This window comes from Amphibalanus amphitrite, unplaced genomic scaffold, assembly GCF_019059575.1.
Source record: "Amphibalanus amphitrite isolate SeventyFive unplaced genomic scaffold, NRLGWU_Aamphi_draft 000503F_arrow, whole genome shotgun sequence".
NCBI classification, from domain to species: domain Eukaryota; kingdom Metazoa; phylum Arthropoda; class Thecostraca; order Balanomorpha; family Balanidae; genus Amphibalanus; species Amphibalanus amphitrite.
Genome location: NW_024881997.1, coordinates 281,811 through 302,375, shown reverse-complemented (window position 1 = coordinate 302,375; position 20,565 = coordinate 281,811). Strand labels below are relative to the sequence as shown.

General features: G+C 55.6%; 1 protein-coding gene across 1 annotated transcript in view; it reads right to left on the bottom strand.

The window, feature by feature from the left end:
* The window catches only part of LOC122392833 (nesprin-1-like), a 108,011-nt gene that overhangs the window by 62,264 nt on the left and 25,182 nt on the right, over positions 1–20,565 (bottom strand). Inside the window, exons 15-42 of the mRNA XM_043388145.1 lie at positions 20,356–20,469; positions 19,867–20,007; positions 19,327–19,491; positions 18,890–19,019; positions 13,915–14,108; positions 13,423–13,605; positions 13,097–13,228; positions 11,955–12,089; positions 11,379–11,593; positions 10,908–11,060; positions 10,609–10,717; positions 10,042–10,266; positions 9,491–9,770; positions 8,969–9,219; positions 8,677–8,769; positions 8,264–8,450; positions 7,928–8,064; positions 7,448–7,597; positions 6,979–7,101; positions 6,643–6,774; positions 6,123–6,322; positions 5,696–5,840; positions 4,670–4,854; positions 4,272–4,377; positions 3,724–3,912; positions 3,333–3,506; positions 2,726–3,028; positions 191–2,593 (exon numbers count right to left, since the gene is read on the bottom strand). Coding sequence (XP_043244080.1) covers positions 191–2,593; positions 2,726–3,028; positions 3,333–3,506; positions 3,724–3,912; positions 4,272–4,377; positions 4,670–4,854; positions 5,696–5,840; positions 6,123–6,322; positions 6,643–6,774; positions 6,979–7,101; positions 7,448–7,597; positions 7,928–8,064; positions 8,264–8,450; positions 8,677–8,769; positions 8,969–9,219; positions 9,491–9,770; positions 10,042–10,266; positions 10,609–10,717; positions 10,908–11,060; positions 11,379–11,593; positions 11,955–12,089; positions 13,097–13,228; positions 13,423–13,605; positions 13,915–14,108; positions 18,890–19,019; positions 19,327–19,491; positions 19,867–20,007; positions 20,356–20,469 — 6,954 coding nt within the window. The remainder of the gene's footprint in view (positions 1–190; positions 2,594–2,725; positions 3,029–3,332; positions 3,507–3,723; positions 3,913–4,271; positions 4,378–4,669; positions 4,855–5,695; positions 5,841–6,122; positions 6,323–6,642; positions 6,775–6,978; positions 7,102–7,447; positions 7,598–7,927; positions 8,065–8,263; positions 8,451–8,676; positions 8,770–8,968; positions 9,220–9,490; positions 9,771–10,041; positions 10,267–10,608; positions 10,718–10,907; positions 11,061–11,378; positions 11,594–11,954; positions 12,090–13,096; positions 13,229–13,422; positions 13,606–13,914; positions 14,109–18,889; positions 19,020–19,326; positions 19,492–19,866; positions 20,008–20,355; positions 20,470–20,565) is intronic.

The window sequence follows — 20,565 nt, the reverse complement described above, 5'->3', positions numbered from 1 at the left end:
TGGGGCGCGGGTTAAGAAGATTGTAGCATTGTTTTCCCCTTTAACTCTCAGAGTATGATTTATTTCAGTCAGGTGGACGATTGCGGAACTTTCGAGTGAATGGTGTTTCAGTTGTTCTGACAAGACCTAAGCACCACAGTATCCCTATTGCGTTACTGTGACTGTTTCCGTCAGCGGCGCTGCCACTCACCTCTGCCACCTTCTCTGGCTGCGTGTCGAGCAGCGCCGGCTCTGCCACGGCCTGCTCCTGTTTCAGCAGCCAGTCGCCCAGCTGTCGGCTGCACTCCTGCTGCGCCTGCTGCTGCTGCTGCGCCGCCTGCAGCCGGAAGCGCAGGTCGGACACGTCCGAGATGTAGCGGTGGTGGTCGGCCTGCAGCCGGCCCATCTCGGCGTCCAGCGCCGCGCCGCCCTCCGGCGCAGTGTCGGGACGGACCGCGTCCAGCGCCGCCTCGCAGGCCTTCAGCAGACCGAGACCCTCCTGGGCGGCCGCCTCCAGCCGCTCCACGGCCGGCAGTAGCGCCGCCGCCGGCTCGTTCTCCGCCATCACGGCGGCCAGCCGACCCTGCTGGGCGGACAGCCACTCGCCGACGGCCTGCTGCGCGCGCGCCAGCGCCTGGTGACGGTCCACGGCCGCCTGGGCGCGCTCCACCCGCGCTCCGACCGCCTGTTCGAGCGCCTCGTAGCGGCGCAGGCACTCTGCCAGCTCGGCGGGCGGAGCGCCGTCGGCCGCCAGCTCCGCGCGCTCACGCAGCTGGGCCACCATGTGCTGACGAAGCTGCACCTCCTGACGGCGAGCCAGCTCGTCCCGCAGCACTGCCGTCTTCTCAGGGAGCGTGGCGCGCGGCTCCAGCTCCTCTTCCAGCTGCGCCTCGGCGCCGTCCAACCACGTCACCACTTGGCGGAAGCAATCGTCGAACGAACTCAGCTGCAGCACCAGCGCTTCCAGCTTCTTCAGAGCTTGGTTGGCGTCGTCCATCAGTTTCTCCCAGCTGTCTCTCAGAGCGCGCAATTCGGCGCGAACCGTCTCCCGGGCGGAGGGAGCCAGCTCGGCCAGAAGCTGCTCTGCAGGCGTGGTGGCCGCGGTGAGGTACTGCTGGCCGTCGTGACAGCGGCCAAGTGACTCGCGCATCTCCTTCATACGCTGCTGCTGGCCAAGGGTGGGTCGGCTGGCCGCCAGTACCGCCTCGTGTTTGGTCAGTTCCTGCCGGGACTCCTTCAGCCAGCTGGTCATGGCCCGCTCGGCCTGTCGGTACTGCTCGGCCGCCTCTGCCGCAGCTGCCAGCCGGCGCTGCTGGGCGGCTGCCAGCCGCTGCTGGGCCTCCAGCCGCGCCTCCAGCTGCCGCGCCTGCTGCGGGGCCGCACAGTCAGCGCTCAGCTCGGCTAGTTCTGCAGCCAGTGCGGCGGCGCGCCGCAGCGGCTCGGCCAGGCCCTGGAGGCGCGTTACGCTCTGCTCAGCGGTGGCGCGGTGCGGCGCGATCTCGTCTGGCGAGGTCAGATGTCCGGCTGGCAGCTCAGACGCCTCAATCTCCGTCAGAGGCTGGCTGACTTCAGCCGCCGCCGCCTCGAACTCGGTCCACTTAGCCAGCAGGGCGTCGGTGCGTGTCTGCGCATCGGCCGCCCGGCCGGCGACTTCGTCCACATCTGCACCATGCTGCTGGAGGGCGGCAGTGACGGCCGGCCGCCGCTGCTCCGGCAGCGCCGCCAGGTACTGGTCGGCCGTCTCGGCGAGACGGCTCTGGGCAGCGCGGGCCGCCTCCAAACCCTGGCTGACCTCAGCCAGAACGTCCCGCCGAGTTTCCACGGCCGCCCGGTCTTCGGCCGGTGCCGACTCCAACCAGGTCAGTTTGTCCGAGAGAGCAGACAGGTCCTTCTTGGAGTCCTTGAGCAGCAGGGTGAACTTCTTCTCCAGAGAGCCACCGAGCAGCGCGGTGACCCGCTTCAGTTGTGTCTTGATGTTCTTCAATTTCGCTGCGAGCAGCGAATGCTCCTTCTGATATGTGCTGGTGGGTAGTCCTTCCTCCTTCATCGCGTCGATATCGGTTTGTACAGCCGCCAGGGCAGTCTCCAGCTCGGCCGCCGTCTCGGCGCACTCGTCAGCCGTCTGCAGGCGGGCCACCACCTGCTCAGGCGTTCCAGCCGGCTCGTCCAGCGTGGCCACTCTCTGGCGCAGCTCGATGGCCGACTCGGCGCAGCGGCCTAGCGCGCCGCGCAGTGTGGCCTCCCGCGACACCAGTCCGTCCAGAGTGGTCTGAGTGCCGCGCAAAGCCGTCTCCACAGCAGCCAGCTGTTCGGCGAGCCGCCGGCGACCCGACTCGAGCGCCGGCACCTCAGAGGCGGACAGCAGGCGCGTCACCTCATCCACCTTGTCAGCAGCAGCCCGTGCGGCCGTTTGGTGCGCGGTCAGCTCGTGTCGGCACTGCTCCAGACGCGCGGCAGTCTCTCGCAGGCCGGCCGCGCCGTCGGCGGCCGAGCGCAGTGTCTGTTGTGCCGCCGCTGCCCAGCGCAGCCCCTCATCCTGTGCGCGAGCCGCCTGCGCCCAGAGCACCTGGGCAGACTCCAGGTCGGGCAGCGTGCGCTCCAGTTGAGCCCGCAGCTGATCAGATTGGGTCTCACGTGCTGACGCCTCCACCCTCTGTAGCTCATCTTTCAGACACTCGGTGAGTCCGGCAGCGGCGGCGGCGGCGTGCGCTCTCGTCACAGCGGCGGTCAGCTGCCGCCGAGTCGCCGCCAGCTTCTCAGCCGCACGCCGTCCGTCGCTCAGACTCTGTTCCAGATCCGAAGCGGCGCTCGGCGCGGTGCCCAGACCCTGCTGGAACGCCTCTGCGCCGTCGATGGCAGCATTCGCAGCCTGCAGAGCCTCCTGTACGGCCTTCCACGCGTCCCAGAGCGACTGGTGTCGTGCTGCCGTCTCGGTCAGCGTCTGCCGCAGGTTGTTCCAGGCGCGGTCCAGGTTCACCACCTCTTCGTGTACCTCGGAGAAGCGGGCCGGGTCCGACTCCAGCACTGCCTGACTCTCCTGGTGCAGCGCCTGTGGGAAAGCGGGCGGTGTCGGTGAATGGGCAAAACAAGGCATAATCTTGCAAGCGGTATCAGACACACAGAGCGGCGGCCCCGTTCAGAGGAAAGGCTCAGCTGCTGCCCTCAGCGAAAAATGAGCATCCATCAACTGTTCACAACTGCTCAAATAGGTACGGTGTTTATACACCTCAAGAAGAAAAACGAAAACTTCATTACTCTCATACATGAAAATCACCATTCAAAAATCACATGCTACGTTCTTCTGCCATATTCTTATCTTTCGTTGGAATATCTCTCATTTCTAGTCTCCTCACCTGAAAGGCCTCAGTCCTGGAGTCGGCCTCTCTCTGAGCACAGTCGAGTTGGGACAGCAGCTCGGGCAGCTCAGCCAGCCGGGCGCAGCCGGCCTGCTCGGCCGACACCCGACTGCGAGTGGCCTCCAGCCAGGTGACCAGGCCGTCCCGGTCGCCGCAAAACTTTTCCCACACCTGACAGCAGTCAAACGCCGGGATAAGGGTGAATAAAATGAAGTGAAATGCATTGCTAGGGAGTTGTGCGCAGGAAAATTGTTATGAACGAAATATTTGACAGCATGGATGATCTAGATTCATTCAAATGGTTCCGCTTTCAAAGGTCATGTTCTTTTGTTCAGTGACAACCCCAGTCCCACAGCCACCGGCCACCCCGCTCGTGCCGCAGCCGCACCTGTTGCCGCTCGGCCAGCCGTCCGTCGTGCTCGTCCAGCTGGTCCAGCAGCTGCTGCAGGTGGCGCAGCGTGTGATCGCTCAGCTCAGCCGGCGGCTGCTCCAGCTCGCCGCGCAGCACGGTCAGACCGGCCCGCTCGGCGGCCGGCGCCAGCGCCGCGGCCTCCGCCTCCAGCGCCGCCTGCTCGCTCTGAGAGAGCAAAGGTGATGGGGAGAGGAGTTAGAAGTTAGCCGGGCTACGCACACTGCACGAAACGAGCGAATCAGTTCGCAGATCTACACAGCTGTGCCTGAAGGATGGGAAGTGTTTGAAGCACACACACGGCGGTTAATATGACATAGTTTTACATGAATTTCTAACACGAGCAGCAGACTTTTTGTCTTTTGACAAAACTTTTTTTGACAGACTCTTTGTCCGCTGCACTTCATTAACAATATTCGACGTGTTTCAATACCCATTCACTTAAGCTCCCCCAGGGCCCACAGCAACATCATTCACATCACTCGCTGGCGAGTACTAACGTCGCTCGACAAGTCTGTTCCACTCACCTGCAGCGTCACCAGATCCTGTTTGAGCTGCGGCACCTTCTCGGCGGTCAGGGAGTCGGACTGGAGTCGGTCCGACATCACCGATAACTGATCGCCCAGACGCTTACTGAAACACGCCAAAAATAGTTTGTCAGATTGGCTTCTAAGAAAATTAACATTCCCTAAAAAGGTAGCCAAGACGCTAGCCCATGCTCGATTAATTGTTCAACTCGTCATATTTTCACATTACAAGTGTTAAAGTCACATTCCATCCTCCTAGTAGAGACCTGTGAGAGGCCAGCTCTGCCCACAGTCCCACGGCATGGTGTCTGTGTCTGTGTCCCGTTAAACGGACCTGTGTGATGCCAGTTCGGCCCACAGGCCGACGGCCTGGTGCCTGTACGCTGAGTTATACGGACCTGTGCGAGGCCAGGTCGGCCCACAGTCCGACGGCCTGGTGTCGGTCGGTGACGGCCGTCTGCGTCTGGCGCGCCGCTGCGCACAGCTGCTCAGAGTGGTCGCGCAGCTGGGCGTTCTCCTTGGACGGCCGCTCGTTGTAGAGGCTGGTGGCGTCCTCCCGAACGGACTCGCAGTTCGGTAATTTCTGAGGACGCGGCGACAACGATACACCGTCAGCCAGGATTTTCTCACCACCTAAGAGGGCGCTATTCACAACTGACGCCCAATAAATATAGATAGGTGACACCACAGGGCGCAGATCATATGGATCCCCGTTGATCATGCATCATGGAAAAAATTGCAAAATTTAAATATTGAACTAGTAGCCAGATGAGAAGAAACAGCAATAATAATATATGTTCCCACAGCTAACACTGAACACAAGCCACTATTAAAATTAAATAATCGTGGCTACGCCGGCTACATTTCGAATACGTCCAAATAACGCCAAATATGCCATCGAAAAATAAAAACTGCAAAACACGTGAACAAATAAGCTTCTTTCGTTACGACGAATTTTATTTTGAATCCTTTTGCTTCGGTATAATCTGGCGCGGCGAGCCAGCTATTTCTCACACAGAAAATCATTATAAGAAGACAAGTTCCAGAATAATGTATTTTACTCGGAGATGACAACCACAACATCAAATATTGAATACTTCTAAGCGATATTGCTCCGCTGCGGAAAAATGATCATAAAATAAATCGATCATCAATTAAGCCATCGAAAATGATTCAAGTCGCTATCTTTGAATCACTGGAGTTCGAGTCCCGCCCGAGTGTACAGCCCAGCCACAGCCGCGTTCGTCTGATCTGGGGCCACCAAATTGTCAGCGCAGACCGGCGAGCGGCGAAAAACAGAGTTATACGGACTAACTAGTGACTAGTGACTAGGCAGCATACGTCTAAATCATCCACGCGAAGAAACAATGACTCATCCCTCGCCACTGCCTCCCACCGAAGCCCGGCGGGCCGCGTATTCTCACCGAGGTGAGCTCCTGCTGCATGGCGGCCAGCGAGGTGAGACACTCCCAGAGCGAGTCGATCTGGACCCGGTCAAACTCTGCCAGCTGGGTCTTCAGGCCGTCCAGCCAGCCGGTGAGCGCCGTCAGACGACGGTACGTCTCCTCCCTGAGAACGAACAGATGCCGGGACATTTCCATCAAATAATGTATATCGCGTAGATTTCAATTCACGCAACACGTTTGAGCATGTCACGGTTATATTCACATTGGCGTAGGTAAATTGCACTGCCATCGATGACAAATGGAACAAAACAGAAAACTTTGTAGCCAAATTCGAAGGACCAATCCAAAAAGCAGAATTTAATGACGCGCTCATTCAATCCCCTGCTCTAATCCAGGACCACCCGCTTGTTCACCTCTGGTCTCCCCTCCCTCTCTCAGCACCCACCTCTGACTAGCAGCATCTGCCGTCTTGGCCTGCCGCTGCCTCAGTGTCTGGTTCAGCTGGGAGACCTCGGAGCGCAGGGCAGCCACGTGAGACCGGAGCGCGGCGGCGCCCTCCGGGTTCAGCAGGTCGGCCAGCTGGTCACAGCGCTGCTGGAGGCCGAGCACGGCCGACTGCCGGCCGGGCAGCTCACTCACCGCCGGCTGCCGCAGCGCGGGAGAAACAGGAAGTCAGAGGGTGGGACGAGCCATGACTCTAATCGACACTCGATAGACACACCGTTCTGGCCAAGAAAGAGCACGTGCTTTAGAGTTGGTGAACTACCAATTGATCTTGAATTTGTGTGCAACCCGCTATATAAAGAGCGTTTTTGCTTTCGCACCATTAACCAGTCACTTTTGCTTTTGCACTCAAATTTTCCCATAAATCATCGCTGCAGCAACGTACGTAACACTCACTCACATAATGACCAGGAATGGTACGGTAAGCCCATAATTTAAATTTCAGAATCACCCATTCTCACCTGCAGTGTGTCCAGCTCCTGGCTGGCGTCAGGCACGTCTCCCTCGGCTGGTACAGCGGCGCCCACCTCGTCCAGCCACTGACGTACAGAGGACAGCTCCGTGTGGACGTCCCGCAGGGCGGTCACTAGGCCCTGAGGGACGAGGAACAACGGTCAGTGGCGGGCGGCCCGTGAACCACGGGTCAGAGGCGGGCTAATGGGGAGACTGAAGTGATTACTGAACGGCCATGGCCGGGTCATCAAAGTAAAACACCGCAGCAGTGCAGCAAAGCTGACTGAGCAACTGTACATACAGTATACAATGAATCTAATCAATGGCCAGAGTCAGTCACCAACCTGCATCTGCTGCACCCAGGCGACCGATGTCTCTCGGACCTTAGTCCAGCGAGTGACCAGCGAGTCGGCCTGGTCCGAGACGTTAAACACCTGAACCATCTGGGCACTCTCGTCCACTATCACCTGAAACCAACGGTGATGATGATGATCATGGTGATGCTAATGATGATTATTCGGTTTTAAGAATTATACTCTAATTATTAGAGTGGCAACTTAGCATACCAACCAGTTCAATGACACCGCGATCAGTCTAAATTGTATTACTGCGATTGAGCCGGAAAATCCAGGGGGCATACCAGATGGCTGGGCAAAATGACGTCCTTACCATCATACACTGACGTCGTACACGTGGCATGTAAGCCCTAGTCTGCCCATGACAAACTATCACCATCTATCCGCCGCAGAGTATCTAACCAACCCAAACAATACATGCTCGCAGCGCCAGCATCCACTGCAGTGCACCCCTCACCTTGACGGCCGGCTCCTTGTCGACACACTGGTCCTCAAAGTGCTGGCACTGCTGCAGTATCTCGGCGGCCTCCTCCAGTTGAGCGGGCCGCGGCAGGTCGGCGGCCACCTTCTCCTCCGCCCAGTCGAGCCACGGCACCAGCTCGCCCACCTGGTGGGGAGAAGCGGTCAGACGCGGACTCAATGGAGTGACACCGCGGTTGTCTGCAATTCCCAGTTCCTCTCTGCGTCCTCCTAAACACATAACTGACGTTCTCTTCCCGTACATACACGCTTAGCAGCAAATACCAAAACGGTCTCCAATACGCATCATTATGCATATGCACGAGAGTTATACATAATGGTGCGATAACGTCGACAACGAACCCCAAACAGAGTTGATCATTATGCAATTAGAAAAGAAGGTATTTCTCCCATATTACTCATGCGAGAAAAGATTAAACCAAACTCCTTCCGGACCCGTCCGGTGTGGCCCGCTAACCTGTTCCTGATAGGCATGCCAGTGTTTGTACTCGTCCTCGAGCACGGCGCGCTGTTGGGCGGCCGCCTCGCTCATATGCTGCAGCGTGTCTCCCAGGATAGCCAGCTCACTGCGGAACTGGCCGCCGTCGTAACCCTCTGTGATGGAAGGGGAGCGGGTGAGTTAGTGCAGAGTTAAGTACCACAAATAAATAGATTTCAAGCAGCTTATCCTACGAAGCATATTCCATCGCAAGCGATGTAGTCAGGAAAGGTTACTATCCGAGGTTTAAGAAAGTTTACCTGCCCTGGCCGCTCGGTCTCGGCACCTATTTCCATTTGTAACACCGTAACTTACCTGACTGCAGCGTGTCCATAAGTTCGTTCAGCTGCTGTCGCTCCTCGGCGTGCTGCTGCAGCTGCTGGGTCAGCTGCTGCAGCTGCTGACGGCGCGTCTCGGGCGGCATGTCCAGGGTGCTGAGCCGCTGCTGACTGCGCTGGGCTGACTGGAGACCCAGACGCACCGCCTCCACACGGTCGCTGACCTGCGGGGCGGGTCAGGTTATAGGTCATAAATAAACAGAACATCAAAATGGCCTCTGACCTACACAAATGGATGCAGGAAGTGCCCACAGATGATGCAGGCTAACAGGTCATCAGCAGTTTGTTTTCATATGTCCCAATTGGGTCAGGGCGCGTAGCATATACAGAGCAACAAAAAAATTTTGAAAGACATCTGCAGAACATTAGATCCACAAGCTTGTCGCTTACCTGCGCCCAGGTCTGCGCGGCACTGGTGAGGTTGTCCATCTTCTGTTGCAGCTGCTCCGAGACGGCGGCCACGTCGGCGTCACTTTCCTCCACCTAAGCAAGGGTGGGATACGCTCGTCAGCACACAGAAACGCCAATCAGGGAAGCAAAAGGGACAAGCCGACTACGGTCTAGACAACCAACAGACAATGACTGAGGACAATAACAGTTGGTGATATTCAAACCATTCCCGACGCACTTCATCAGGACGTAAGAAAACTTCTCTCGTCAGTCAGTGTTCTTCGTAACCCACCTGCTCTTTGAGCTGCTGGGCGGCTTCGGGCGCCAGCCGGCCGCCGAGCTGCTGGGCGATCTGCTGCAGCCGCTGCTGCATCTGGCGCGCCCGCTCCGGCTGCTGGGTCTGTACGTGCGCGGCCAGCTCGGCCAGCGCCGGGCCCGGCTCGGCGGTGTCGGCGGCGGCGTCCAGCGCCGACCGGTGTGTCGCCAGCGCGCACTGCAGGTCGGCCCGCCGGTCAGCCAGCTCCGTCCACAGCCGCTCCGTCTCTGTCGGGGTCGGATAGAGGACGGTCAGACGGATGTGATAAATGATGACCACAACGCGAGTTACACGGAAGGAAGACGACTAGGCGACCAGAAGGACGATAACGAGGCCGGGTCAGATATACCTCAGGACAAATTAGTACGCGACACTTCATGGCCAAACAGATTGATTACATCAAACTGCAAAAACTTCCCTTAATCCTTTCGCTAGGCCCACTGTAGAATGTGGATGTTATCTGCCGAACACCGCGCACACCGCGTCACCCGCCGTTACCTGTAGCGCTGTCCAGTCTCTGTATGACCTCGGCGTTGCTCTCTGCCCAGACGAGCTCCAGTTGCTCCAGTGCCTCGGGCAGCAGTGCCGGCGCCTGGCTCAGGTCCCGGCTCAGGTCCCGGCCGCGCTGCACGGCCGCCAGCACGCGCGGCCGCTGCTCCTCGAGCCGCTGCACGGCGCGCTGCTGCTGCTGCCTGCTGTCGGCTAGCTGGTCGGCGCTCTCCCAGACGGTGGGCACCGCGGCCGACTCGGCACGCGCCTCGTACAGCACGCGAACGATCTGACGGGGACGGGGAGGGGTGGCGGTGATAGGAGCAGACACGTGTGGTTAGCTGCCCGATTGCCGAGCTGAGCAGTACACGCAACCCGCATGACTATCGGTGGTGGCTGAAACCGTCATATTCCTAACTACGAGCATCACGCATTGCATACTTTCTAGCAGACTCAGCTGGAACCATTCTAAAATAACACCCTACCAAGTGCCCCGACTACGCAACATCCGGCTTCAACTCCCCTTTACCGGCCTAACCGGCAGCACCCATCACACTCACCTCATCAATCTCGACTCTGTAGGAGTGACACTTGGCCAGTCCGTCCAGACGTACGGCCGTCGTCTCCAGCCTCGGCACCAGCTCCTTGTATCGCATCACCAGTTCTGAGAGCTGCTGTCGCTGGGTCTCGGCCTCGGGGCCGGGCACGGAGGTGACCAGCGCGTCCAGAGTGGACACCAGCCAGCGCATCGTCTGCTTGCGCTGCGCCAGCTCACCGAACACAGCCTGGGGAGGGAGAGGAGACTGAGTAAACGGCAGCGCAACGACCAGCACCCGATTCTAAGCATGTCACTGTGTCAAAATGAGACAGAATGGTGAATATAGTGATTATAATATATGGTTAGCCTTTACAGCTAACCTGAGTAGAATTACAAGAGTGGTCGACGCTATGAATATAGGCTAGGCTATGAGTTGTATCACTCGACCTGTCGTCAATAAGATTAGGTTTAAGCATACATATATCGCTCCTAGATGGGTGCCCCATGACCCCCCACCGGCCACTGGCATGTCCCCGTACCTCCCTCCGTCTCCCAGACTTCCCACCACCTCTGACGGCACACCACGCACCTGGAACTGGTCCCTGGTGTTCTGCAGCTGCTGCGGCGAATCCACCGTGTCAATGTCCGTCTGCAGACTCTGCTCCACCGCCGACAGCCAGTCGGCCGTCTGCTGGCGCCTGAAACGAATATAGGAACGCTAGTTAGCCAGTCAGGCGAATACAGCATGGGTCGGCTTTGATGGCGTATCAGCACAAGCTTTTATTTATTCCTCCCTCCCCAGCCTACTCTTGGCTGCTGGCACCGGTATCGTAAGTTGATACTCGTCCAGCGCACCCGTCCACGCCCCGGCGTTGTACTTTGACTGACCTCTGTTCGTACTCGCTCCATCGTGCCGACATCTGCTCCAGCTGACTGCTGACGGAGTCGGATCGGCGCTGGAGGTGACGCCACCGGTCCTCTAGTGAGCGGAGCTGGGTGACCACCTCCCGGTCCTGGGAGCCCAGCTGCTGACATGTCTCTCTGTAAGAGGGACAGCACAGTCAATTGGCTGGGTGACCACCTCGCGGTCCTGGGAGCCCAGCTGCTGACACGTCTCCCTGGGGTTGGAACACAACACAGTCAGCACAGCACGGTCAGCAGTCAGCACAGCTGGGTCAGCAGTGACCACCTCCCGGTCCTGGGATCCCAGCAGCCTGCTGGCATGTACCCCTCGGGAATTTAGGGACACAGCATAGCCCAGCACAACAAGTCCTATATAGTAGCCCAGCTTCTGTAGCCCAACCTTCCTACCCATCTACCTAGCTTTGAGTTTCCTTTCCTCCCCTCCCTCTCCCGTACCTGGCGTCGGCCAGTTTCTCTCCGATCCGGTCTGCCAGCGGCTGGACGGTGCTGCGGTGCCGCTCGGCCAGCTGCGCCAGCTCCCCGCCGCGGTGGATGGCGTGGTCCTCGTCCGCCAGGTGCCGCTCCAGCTCCGTCAGCTGCTGGCTCAGCTGACTGAGCGTGGCCAGCACCTCCAGACGGGCCAGGTGCGCCGGGCCGCGCTCCACCGTCCGCTGCCGGACACAGCGAGCAGACGTCACGACACAGAGTACAGTGTACAAAGGTCAAACACACAGAAAAGAATAAGTTATAAGTAAGCAAAACACGACCGGTTCAGAGACAGGAAAGAGACACACACACGGACGCGATAGCACCGTTCGGTATCCAACAATATCCTCAATCGATTCGGTAGGATCAACAAACATCTAGCCACTCTAAAAGACGATGGCAATTAATGTGCCGGATCTCCCAAGTCATAGGCAATACAGTCTGAGCCGTGCGCACCTACACAATGTATGCACGTCGTCATCAAGGCGGTTTCAGCTGCAGTGACCCCGCGCACGTTAAGACCGGCCGCCGTCAGCACGCACATACCTGCCATCGGTCGTGCAGTCGGGCCACGGTGGCCTTCACCGGCTCTCGGGCCTCCGGCGGCAGCGACTCAAACAGCTCGCGGCCGCACTCGCTCAGCTCGGTCAGACGCTCCGTGGGCGCCTCGTAGAATACTCGCTGTGGACGGAAACCCGTGGTCAGTGCGCGGTCACTCACAGACCGTCCGGCAGTCCCGCCGCTTAAAAGCAAACAATTCCCCACCAGGTAATTTTGGTCAGGGAGATGTCATCATGGACGTCAAAATTGGTCATATCAGAGAGCCAGCTAGGCGTTTTCGATTCGCCACTACAATTCGCCAGCAGCCTCTTTTCAAACACCGGAGATCGTTATCCCACAGTCTCTGTTCAAGTTGTTCCATCCCATCTACTGCCTTGATCATGAGACCCCGTTTTGCCGTCCCCCTCCCCAGTAGCCGCCGTCCTATCTCAGTCTCCAGAATCTCCACCCCGCGGGTCATCAGGCGCCGCCGACACCTGTCAGACTGCGGCACGTGACCTAATGGTCCCACAAATAGACAATGCCCCACGCTGCAAATCACCCACTGTCGGCGCGCCGCTGTATATTTACACAGGGCACCGGTGTCAGACGGTGCAGGAGGGGACACGGGAGGGCGACTCGGCCCCGGCGGCGTTCACTTTCACCACGGCGCAGCGGGCGGCCAATGAAAACAGCCAATGTCACGGGTCATGAGCGGTGACTGACGGACTGCGCTGCCGTCTCTGGGCTGTCAGCCGACTGCCCGGCCACCCAGCAGTGGCGAGTCCGCGCCGGCGCACGGAAAACGGGCTGGGATAGGGGGATTTGGCATTCCAACGACGGAAATAATTGTGCAGTGATTCATGACAGTCTACGGTTGCGATGGCAGAAAGCAGTCTCGAAGACGTTACATAACAGACACAATGGGAAATAGAACATCATAACAATAGCTACAGAGCGCACGAATACCGCCCCTATCCCATAAAAAGCATGAGCAAAAGCAGTTGACAGGTGAACTGGCGTCCAGTCCGGAATGAGAAGCCAGTAAGAACCAGCGGAAAATATTATGCCTGGCGCTGTGAGCATTGTCGGCCGATTACGACAAAGCGCCGATGCAGCTGCCCGCTCGGTACACTGTCGATGTTTACCTTGTGCTGTTCGACGGCGGCCTCCGTGTCGGCGCGCTCCGTCAGCAGCTGCTCGGCCACCTCCAGCCACTCAGTGACGCCCCGCTCGGCAGCCTCGAACCGGCGCCACGCGTCAGAGGAGCTGCTCAGCTCCTGGGGACGGCACAAGCCCAGGTAGAGGTCAGAGGGCTATAAAACACCAATCGCAGACTACCATCTGGCCCCTCCAGTCCCCAACTAGTGAAGCGGACCGCCCTTCCCCTCCCAATGGCCCTATCAGTGCTGCCGTAACTACTCTGTCTCTCCCAGTCACGCTACTATAGTCATTGTCCCTCGCTGATACCCACCTGCTGTAGCCGCTCTGCGCCGGCCGTGAGCTCGGCGAAGCGGCCACTGACGGCCGCCTGTTCCCTCTCCAACTGAGTGGTGTCCAGGGCGGGCACGGCACGGGCCGCCTCCAGCAGACCCGACACGATCTTGGTGGTGGAGTCCAGCAGGGAGCGGCAGTACAGCTGCCGGGAGAGCACCGTCTGCCGGGCGGGTACCAGCCGTCAGTGGGCAGTTTACTCCGGGTGAACGAGGCAGGGGAGCCGGAGGGGAATGGAAGACTCGAATTGACACCTTGGTGAATTCAGGTACCTACCACGCTGAGCAAAATGCAACACCATGCCCAAAACCCGGCGACCCGGAGCATTACAACAGGCAAAATTACGCGAACAGGAAAGCACGAGGCCCTGAAAATGAAAGTCTACACATGTACGTCTTCACGCCAGCAGCTGCTACCCGACACTCGATGCCGACGTTCCCTCCCTGTTCCCAGTTTCCCACTATGTGCGCACCTGCAGCTGGTCGGCCCGCTGGGCCACCTGGCCCGCCTCGGTGGCCGGCGCCGGTCCGTCCAGCAGCTTGGACAGCTCGTCCAGCCAGGCGGAGACCTCTGCCTGTCCGCGGCCGGCCGCCGCCAGCCGGTCGGCCGACTGGGCGCACACGTCCGCCTGCTGCTGGCAGCCCGCCTGGCCGTCCGACACCGACTCTGAGGAGCATGAGGGTGGGGTCGGTCAGGGGTGGCACATCACATCTGCGGTGGTTAGCTCAACGCAAATATTTTCATAATTTACCATACCAATTTATAGCGAAACGCAACTTATTCACCACTAAAGGCATCAGAGGCCTCTTGCACCAAACTACCTAGCTAGGTAAAATCGAAAAACCAGTTTCAGAATAAGCTAATCTAACGGTGGTAAATTTGTTTGCAATAGCCCAATACATAATCCTACATTTGCTTGCTAAATTTTGCACGCAACTTGTTACATTTGAGACTTGGACTGGGTATACGATGCAAAATAATCCAAGCATTGGTGCAAGAGGATTTTGGTGCAAGAGGCCTCTGATCTTTTCAGAACTCACAACTAATGCGTGGTTCACACCGGATCCGTAATGACCGTTACGTTCCGTAATGAATACGGTGGCGATTAAAAAATATCTCGAAAGTGGAGGGCACAATGCAACGCGCATGCGTGGTTCGATTTTTTGACGCCGTAACGCCGTATTGGTTACGGACTCGGTGTGCACCGGGAATTGCCATCGCTGAGCGTCACCGTTCGAATCAAGTGCGCCAAAACTCTATTTTGTTGATAGGCAAGCGGAAAATGGACTAAAGCCAAGAGCTGTTTTTTAATATCAGAGCGCCAGAATGTAGACTTTTTTACTCTCTTCCTTTCAATTTGTTAATTTCACTCTGACTTAGCGATCTGCAATTGTATCGAGTCATATCATTGTTATGCGTGGTTCACACCGGATCCGTAATGACGCCGTAACCGTTACGGACGTAATGAGCTAGAGATTTCTCAAGATTCCCCAAGCATTGTGACTTTTGTAGACGAAGTTGAAATGTGGCAACCAGTCGCCGTAAACTGGCAGCGTCCACCGTACTCGTTACGGAACGTAACAGAAGTTGGGAAAATTGAACTTTTCGGCTCGACCGGCCGCCGTAATGACTTTTATCGACATGTATCTCCAAAACGGTTTGACTGTTTGATGAGCGGTCTTCTTTGGGGAGGGGCTGCATCCTTTCTACCCTGAACTGTGCTACTGATATCACTCATGAGTGCCTGTTACAGCACGTGTCACGTGCGACGAGAGAGGTTCCAAAAGAGCTCGTCATACCATAACTCGGGAACGGCTGAATGGAAACGGTTCAATATTTGTTTGTTGTTTTGGCTGGGTGCACACTACACATCCCGTGACCTTAGGACGATTTCGAATTGCCTCAGCGCGTGCGCACGTGCGCACCCCTTTTTCACATCTCGGGATTGGCTGTGCCAATCGCGCCCATATTTGGTATGCTGAATGACATCATGTTTATATGCAAATTGCACAGGTTGACAAAAGCATTGATCTGCACGTGCGCACGTGCGTGCCCCTTTTTCATATCTGGGGATCGGCTGGGCCGATCGCGTTCATATTTGGTGTGCTGAATGACACCATGTACATATGAAGATTGAACAGATCGGCAAAGGCATTGGTCTGCACGTGCGCGCGTGCGTACCCCTTTTTGGCATCTTGGGATCGGCTGGGCCGATAGCGCTCATATTAAGTATGCTGAATTACACCAAGTTTATTTGCAGATTGCACAGGTCAGCAAAAGCATTGATCTGCACGTGCGCACGTGCTCACCCCTTTTTCATATCTGGGGATCCGCTGGGCCGAAAGTGCTTATATCAAGTATGCTGAATGATAACATGCTTATATGTAGAATTCACAAGTCGGCAAAGGTATTGATCGGCACGTGCGCACGTGCGCACCCCTTTTTCATATCTCGGGATCGGCTGGGCCGATAGTGCTCACATTTGGACTTTGGTATGCTGAATGACACCACGCATATAAAGTATGCAGATTGCAAAGGTCAGCGAGAGTATTGGTCGGCACATGCGCACGTGCCCACCCCTTCTCACATGTTGCGATTGATTGGGCTGGTCTGGGTAGCGGGTAGCGGTCTGCTCGTGTGCAAGTGCGGACCTTTCTACTTGAAAAAAAATCGTATCAACTCGCCGACTGATTTTTAGGCATTACTTCATGTAGGTATGCCTTCAGTATGTCACAACCTACTTTGTATCTCTTAAGTGACGTACATAAAATTCATGTTCCGTAATTACATTTCACTCGTTTATTTAAAGATAACATTTCTTTCGTAGGCCTAGCCTAGCCCTAATCATGTAGGCATGTTACAGGTCAAGTTCAAAGTCCACAAAATAAATTCCAATACATAGATTCTCGTGCCACGTCTTTTATGCAGTTCTGAGTCAACTTCGCTGCCCATATTGCCCCTGCTAGACTTGATGCTTGGACGGACACTGCACCGCCTCTTCGCAAGCCAATTGAGCAAACTGTACGATGCGTACGTTGATCTTGCCCATATGGATAGCAGCGATTCACGAGTGTAGAAAATGAACTTCAGCGTTGACCAGCATAGCCATGTTTTCTTGTTTATGCCAAAAAAGGATACAAGATTCTCTGTATAGTATCATGCCCACAATTGTAGTTAATTAACAATGATATGCCTCCATACAATTATAAACCACTATGCAAAAGTGATAGGAATAAATTTAAAAAGAAGAGAGCAAAACCAATTAAAATTCTGACACACCGATATTAAGAAACAGCTCTTAGCTTTAGCCCATTTTTCGATTGTTTAAAAGCAAAACAGTTTTGGCGCACTTGATTCGAAGGACGGCGCTCAACATGGCAATTCCCGGTGCACACCGAATCCGTAACGAATACGGCGTTACGTCGCCAAAAAATCGAACTACGCATGCGCGTTGCATTGTGCCCTCCACTTTCAAGATATTATTTAATCGCCGACGTATTCATTACGGCACGTAACGGTCATTACGGATCCGGTGTGAACCACGCATTAATTAAACGCCGGTGGGTAGAACACTGGACGGAGATACTTGCATTATTTCCTGCATTACAAGAGGGCATGTCTATGCCCGTCAACGCTGAAGTTTATTTCTTGCATTCTTTGCTATTCGTGGGTGATGGGAATACCAACGGACGCCAGAATCTGTATTGTATACCTACCATTTGCTCGATTGGCTTGCCAAGAGTCAATGTGGATTCAAACGTCTGCAAATATCTACAAGTCCAAGTATCAAATTTAGCAAGTAGCAGGGGCAATATGGCCGGTGAAGTTTTTCCCAGACTCCATGAAACTCAGAACTCTGAACTCCACATACAAGACCGGGAGGAGAAGGAGCTCTGCTATAATTGGGAACAATGAGCCCGTTGGAGGGAGGTCTGAATAAAAAAAGATACAAAGTAAGCCGTCAGCGTTACAGGCTGAGGGCATGCTCCCAAGAAATAATAATTCTTGGCTGGTTGCTTCGAGCTAGGGTAAAAGGCCAAAGGGTCCGCACGTGCGCACGAGCAGACCGCTGCCGCCGTCAACATTTGGAAGCTTCTTAACTGCTCGGCGATACCTTAAAGATGCAATCCCAAGCAATCGGAACTTGTCATTAATAAGGGTAAACACGCGTACGTGTGCACTGTGCAGACCAATACGCTCGCTGACCTGTGAAGTCTACTAATATGCATGGTGTTATTCAGCATACTTAATATAAGCTCTATCGGCCCAGCCGATCTGCGGTTATGGAAAAAGGGTGCGCACGTGCGCACGTGCCAGCCTATACCCTCGCTGACCAGTACAATCTGCAGGTCAGCATGGTGTCATTCGGCATACTTAATATGAGCGTTATCGGCCCAGCGGATCCCCAGATATGGACAAGGGGCACGCACGTGCGCACGTGCAAATCAATGTCTTTGCCAACTTGTGCAATCTGCTTATAAACCTGGTGTTATTCAGCATACAAAATATGAGTGCTATCGGCCCAGCCAATCCACAGATATGAAAAAGGGGTACGCACGTGCGCACGTGCAAATCAATGTCTTTGCCAGCCCGTGCAATATGCTTAAAAACATAGTGCTTTTCACCATGCTTAATATGAGCGCTATCGGACTAGCCGATCCCCACATACTAAAAAGGGGTACGCACGTGCGCACGTGCATACTAATGTCTTTGCCAACCTGTGCAATATTCATATTTACATGGTGTCCTCTAGCATACAAAATATGAGCGTTATCGGTCCAGCAGATCCCGAGATATTAAAAAGGGGTGTGCACGTGCGCACGCGCTGAAGGAATTCAAAACTGTTCAAAGTTCACCGGATGTGTAGTGTGCACCCAGCCAAAACAACAAACAAATTTTGAGCTGTATCGCTTCAGCCGTTCCCGAGTTATGAAATGACGAGCTCTTTTGGAACCTCTCACGTCGCACGTGGCACGCGCTGTAACAGGCACTCATGAGTTTTATGGATAGCACAGTTCCATGAAGAAAGGATACATCCCCTCTCCAAAAAAGACCGCTCATCAAACAGTGAAACCGTTTTGGAGATACGTGTCAACAAAAGTCGTTACGGCGGCCGGTCGGGCCGAAAAGTTCAATTTTCCCAACTTCTGTTACGTTCCGTAACGAGTACGGTGGACGCTGCCAGTTTACGGCGGCTGGTTGCCACATTTCAACTTCGTCTAGAAAAGTCGCAATGCTTGGGGAATCTTGAGAAATGTCTAGCTCATTACGGCCGTAACGGTTACGGCGTCATTACGGATCCGGTGTGAACCACGCATAAGTCGACATTGCTAAATCATTCGGCAGTTAAGGACTCGGTCATTCTGTTCCGTCCTACTCTAAAACAACCTGTCACCTCTCACACACTACGTTCCCTCCCTGTCATCCCTCACGGCGTCCTGTCTCACCCCTGAGTTCTCTCAGTGTCTGTGTCATCTCCTGTTGTTTCTCCGGAGACACGTCCTCGCCGAGTAGCTGAATCAGCTTGCCGGCCGTCTTCAGGTCGGCTTCAACGTCGGGCAGCTCCGCCAGCAGCTCCTGAGGAGAGTCAAATGAGAAACGGAAATTATTGATGAATGGTAGACGTGGTACTGTGGAAATGTTTACAGATTATAGGATCTCAACCAGGCACTTCAGCTACATGATTGCCTCGATGGAACAATATTTTGTTCCGATTGAAGGAAATTAGCACGAGTCAAAAGGCATACACATAGTCGGGTAAGATGAAAGCATCCTCATCTGCGCCTCCTATGTCCTTACGTGCCCCCTAATTCTCCCCCTCCCACTTCCCACTCCGTTCCACCCGTCTTTACCTGTGCCTCCCGTCTCCCTCCCCTTCCTTTACCTGCGCCTCCTGCCTCCTGTGCGCCAGCTGCGGCTGTCGACAGTCCAGCGGCGCCGTCAGCAGCGCCTCGGCCGTCTCCGCCCAGCGCCGCGGCCGGGCGGTGGCCTCGCTGAACTCGGCCAGGCGCTGGCGGATCTGGCCGCTCTGCATGTAGCGCTTCACGTGCTGCCGGTCGACATGGTGCTGTTAGATTGGTCACTGAGTCCGGAGCAAGCAAAGTGGGTAGTCAGGCACAGGATGGCAAGTCGGAGAACGGTGCGGATCTGGGACTAATTATTTTCATTACGGTAAAAAGCTTTTGCTGACATGTAAATGGATGAGACGAGCTGCAGTGGGACACTTAAGTACGGAAGAAAAAGAGCACGGCTTATTAACCACCAAACCAAACAATTCCTCATGTCACTTGCTTATCTGCAACGCATGTAATGTAACTCTCAACTCAAAGACCCTAAATTGCAGCAGCTGGAGCCTTACACCGATGGCAAAATAAATGGCACACGACCCTCGCAGGTTACACGTCAGCACAAGTTCACCACGAACCTTGAAGAGCTGCTGCCAGCGTGTCTGCAGCTGCTGTAGGGCGTTCTGCACCTCCGCGGCCACGTCGTCCTGGCAGGCGGCTGTCAGGAACTGGCCAGAGTCCTCTGTCTGCTGGTACCGCTCCGACCAAGATGGAAGGTCCTGCGGGAACGAGAGAGAACACGTCAGACGCTTGACAAACATGACGGTCGGCGTGTCACAGGACACTCAGCAATCATATATGCATTGCAGTGGCACTTATGAAGTCATCAGCCATCAGTGAAATGCGACTGTCGTCATTCGCCAGGTTCGTCAGTACAGGTTCCATACATATTAAGTGGTCTCCCTTGACCCCCCCCCCCCTTCCCCTTCCACCACCACAAACATGCACAACCAAACACACACGCTCCGCCGGTTTCAAAAAAGGACCTAATAAAGAGATGGCGTGATCCAGCTATTATTCCTTAGACTGGTGTCCCATCTCCCTCCCGGTTTAAACTGCCAACTCACCTGGAAAAACTCGAGCTTCTGTTCCTCACTCTGTGTCACCATTGTCTCGGCTGTGTCCATCCACGAGCTGAGAGCCTCACTGCCCTGCGAGAACTTCTTCCAACAGGACAGCACCTGGACGCAAAAATTATCATCCGGTCAGCTTAACGTTATCGCTGCTGTTTTTGCCAGCAGTTACTAAGGGAAGCCAGCTGATATCACGATACGGCA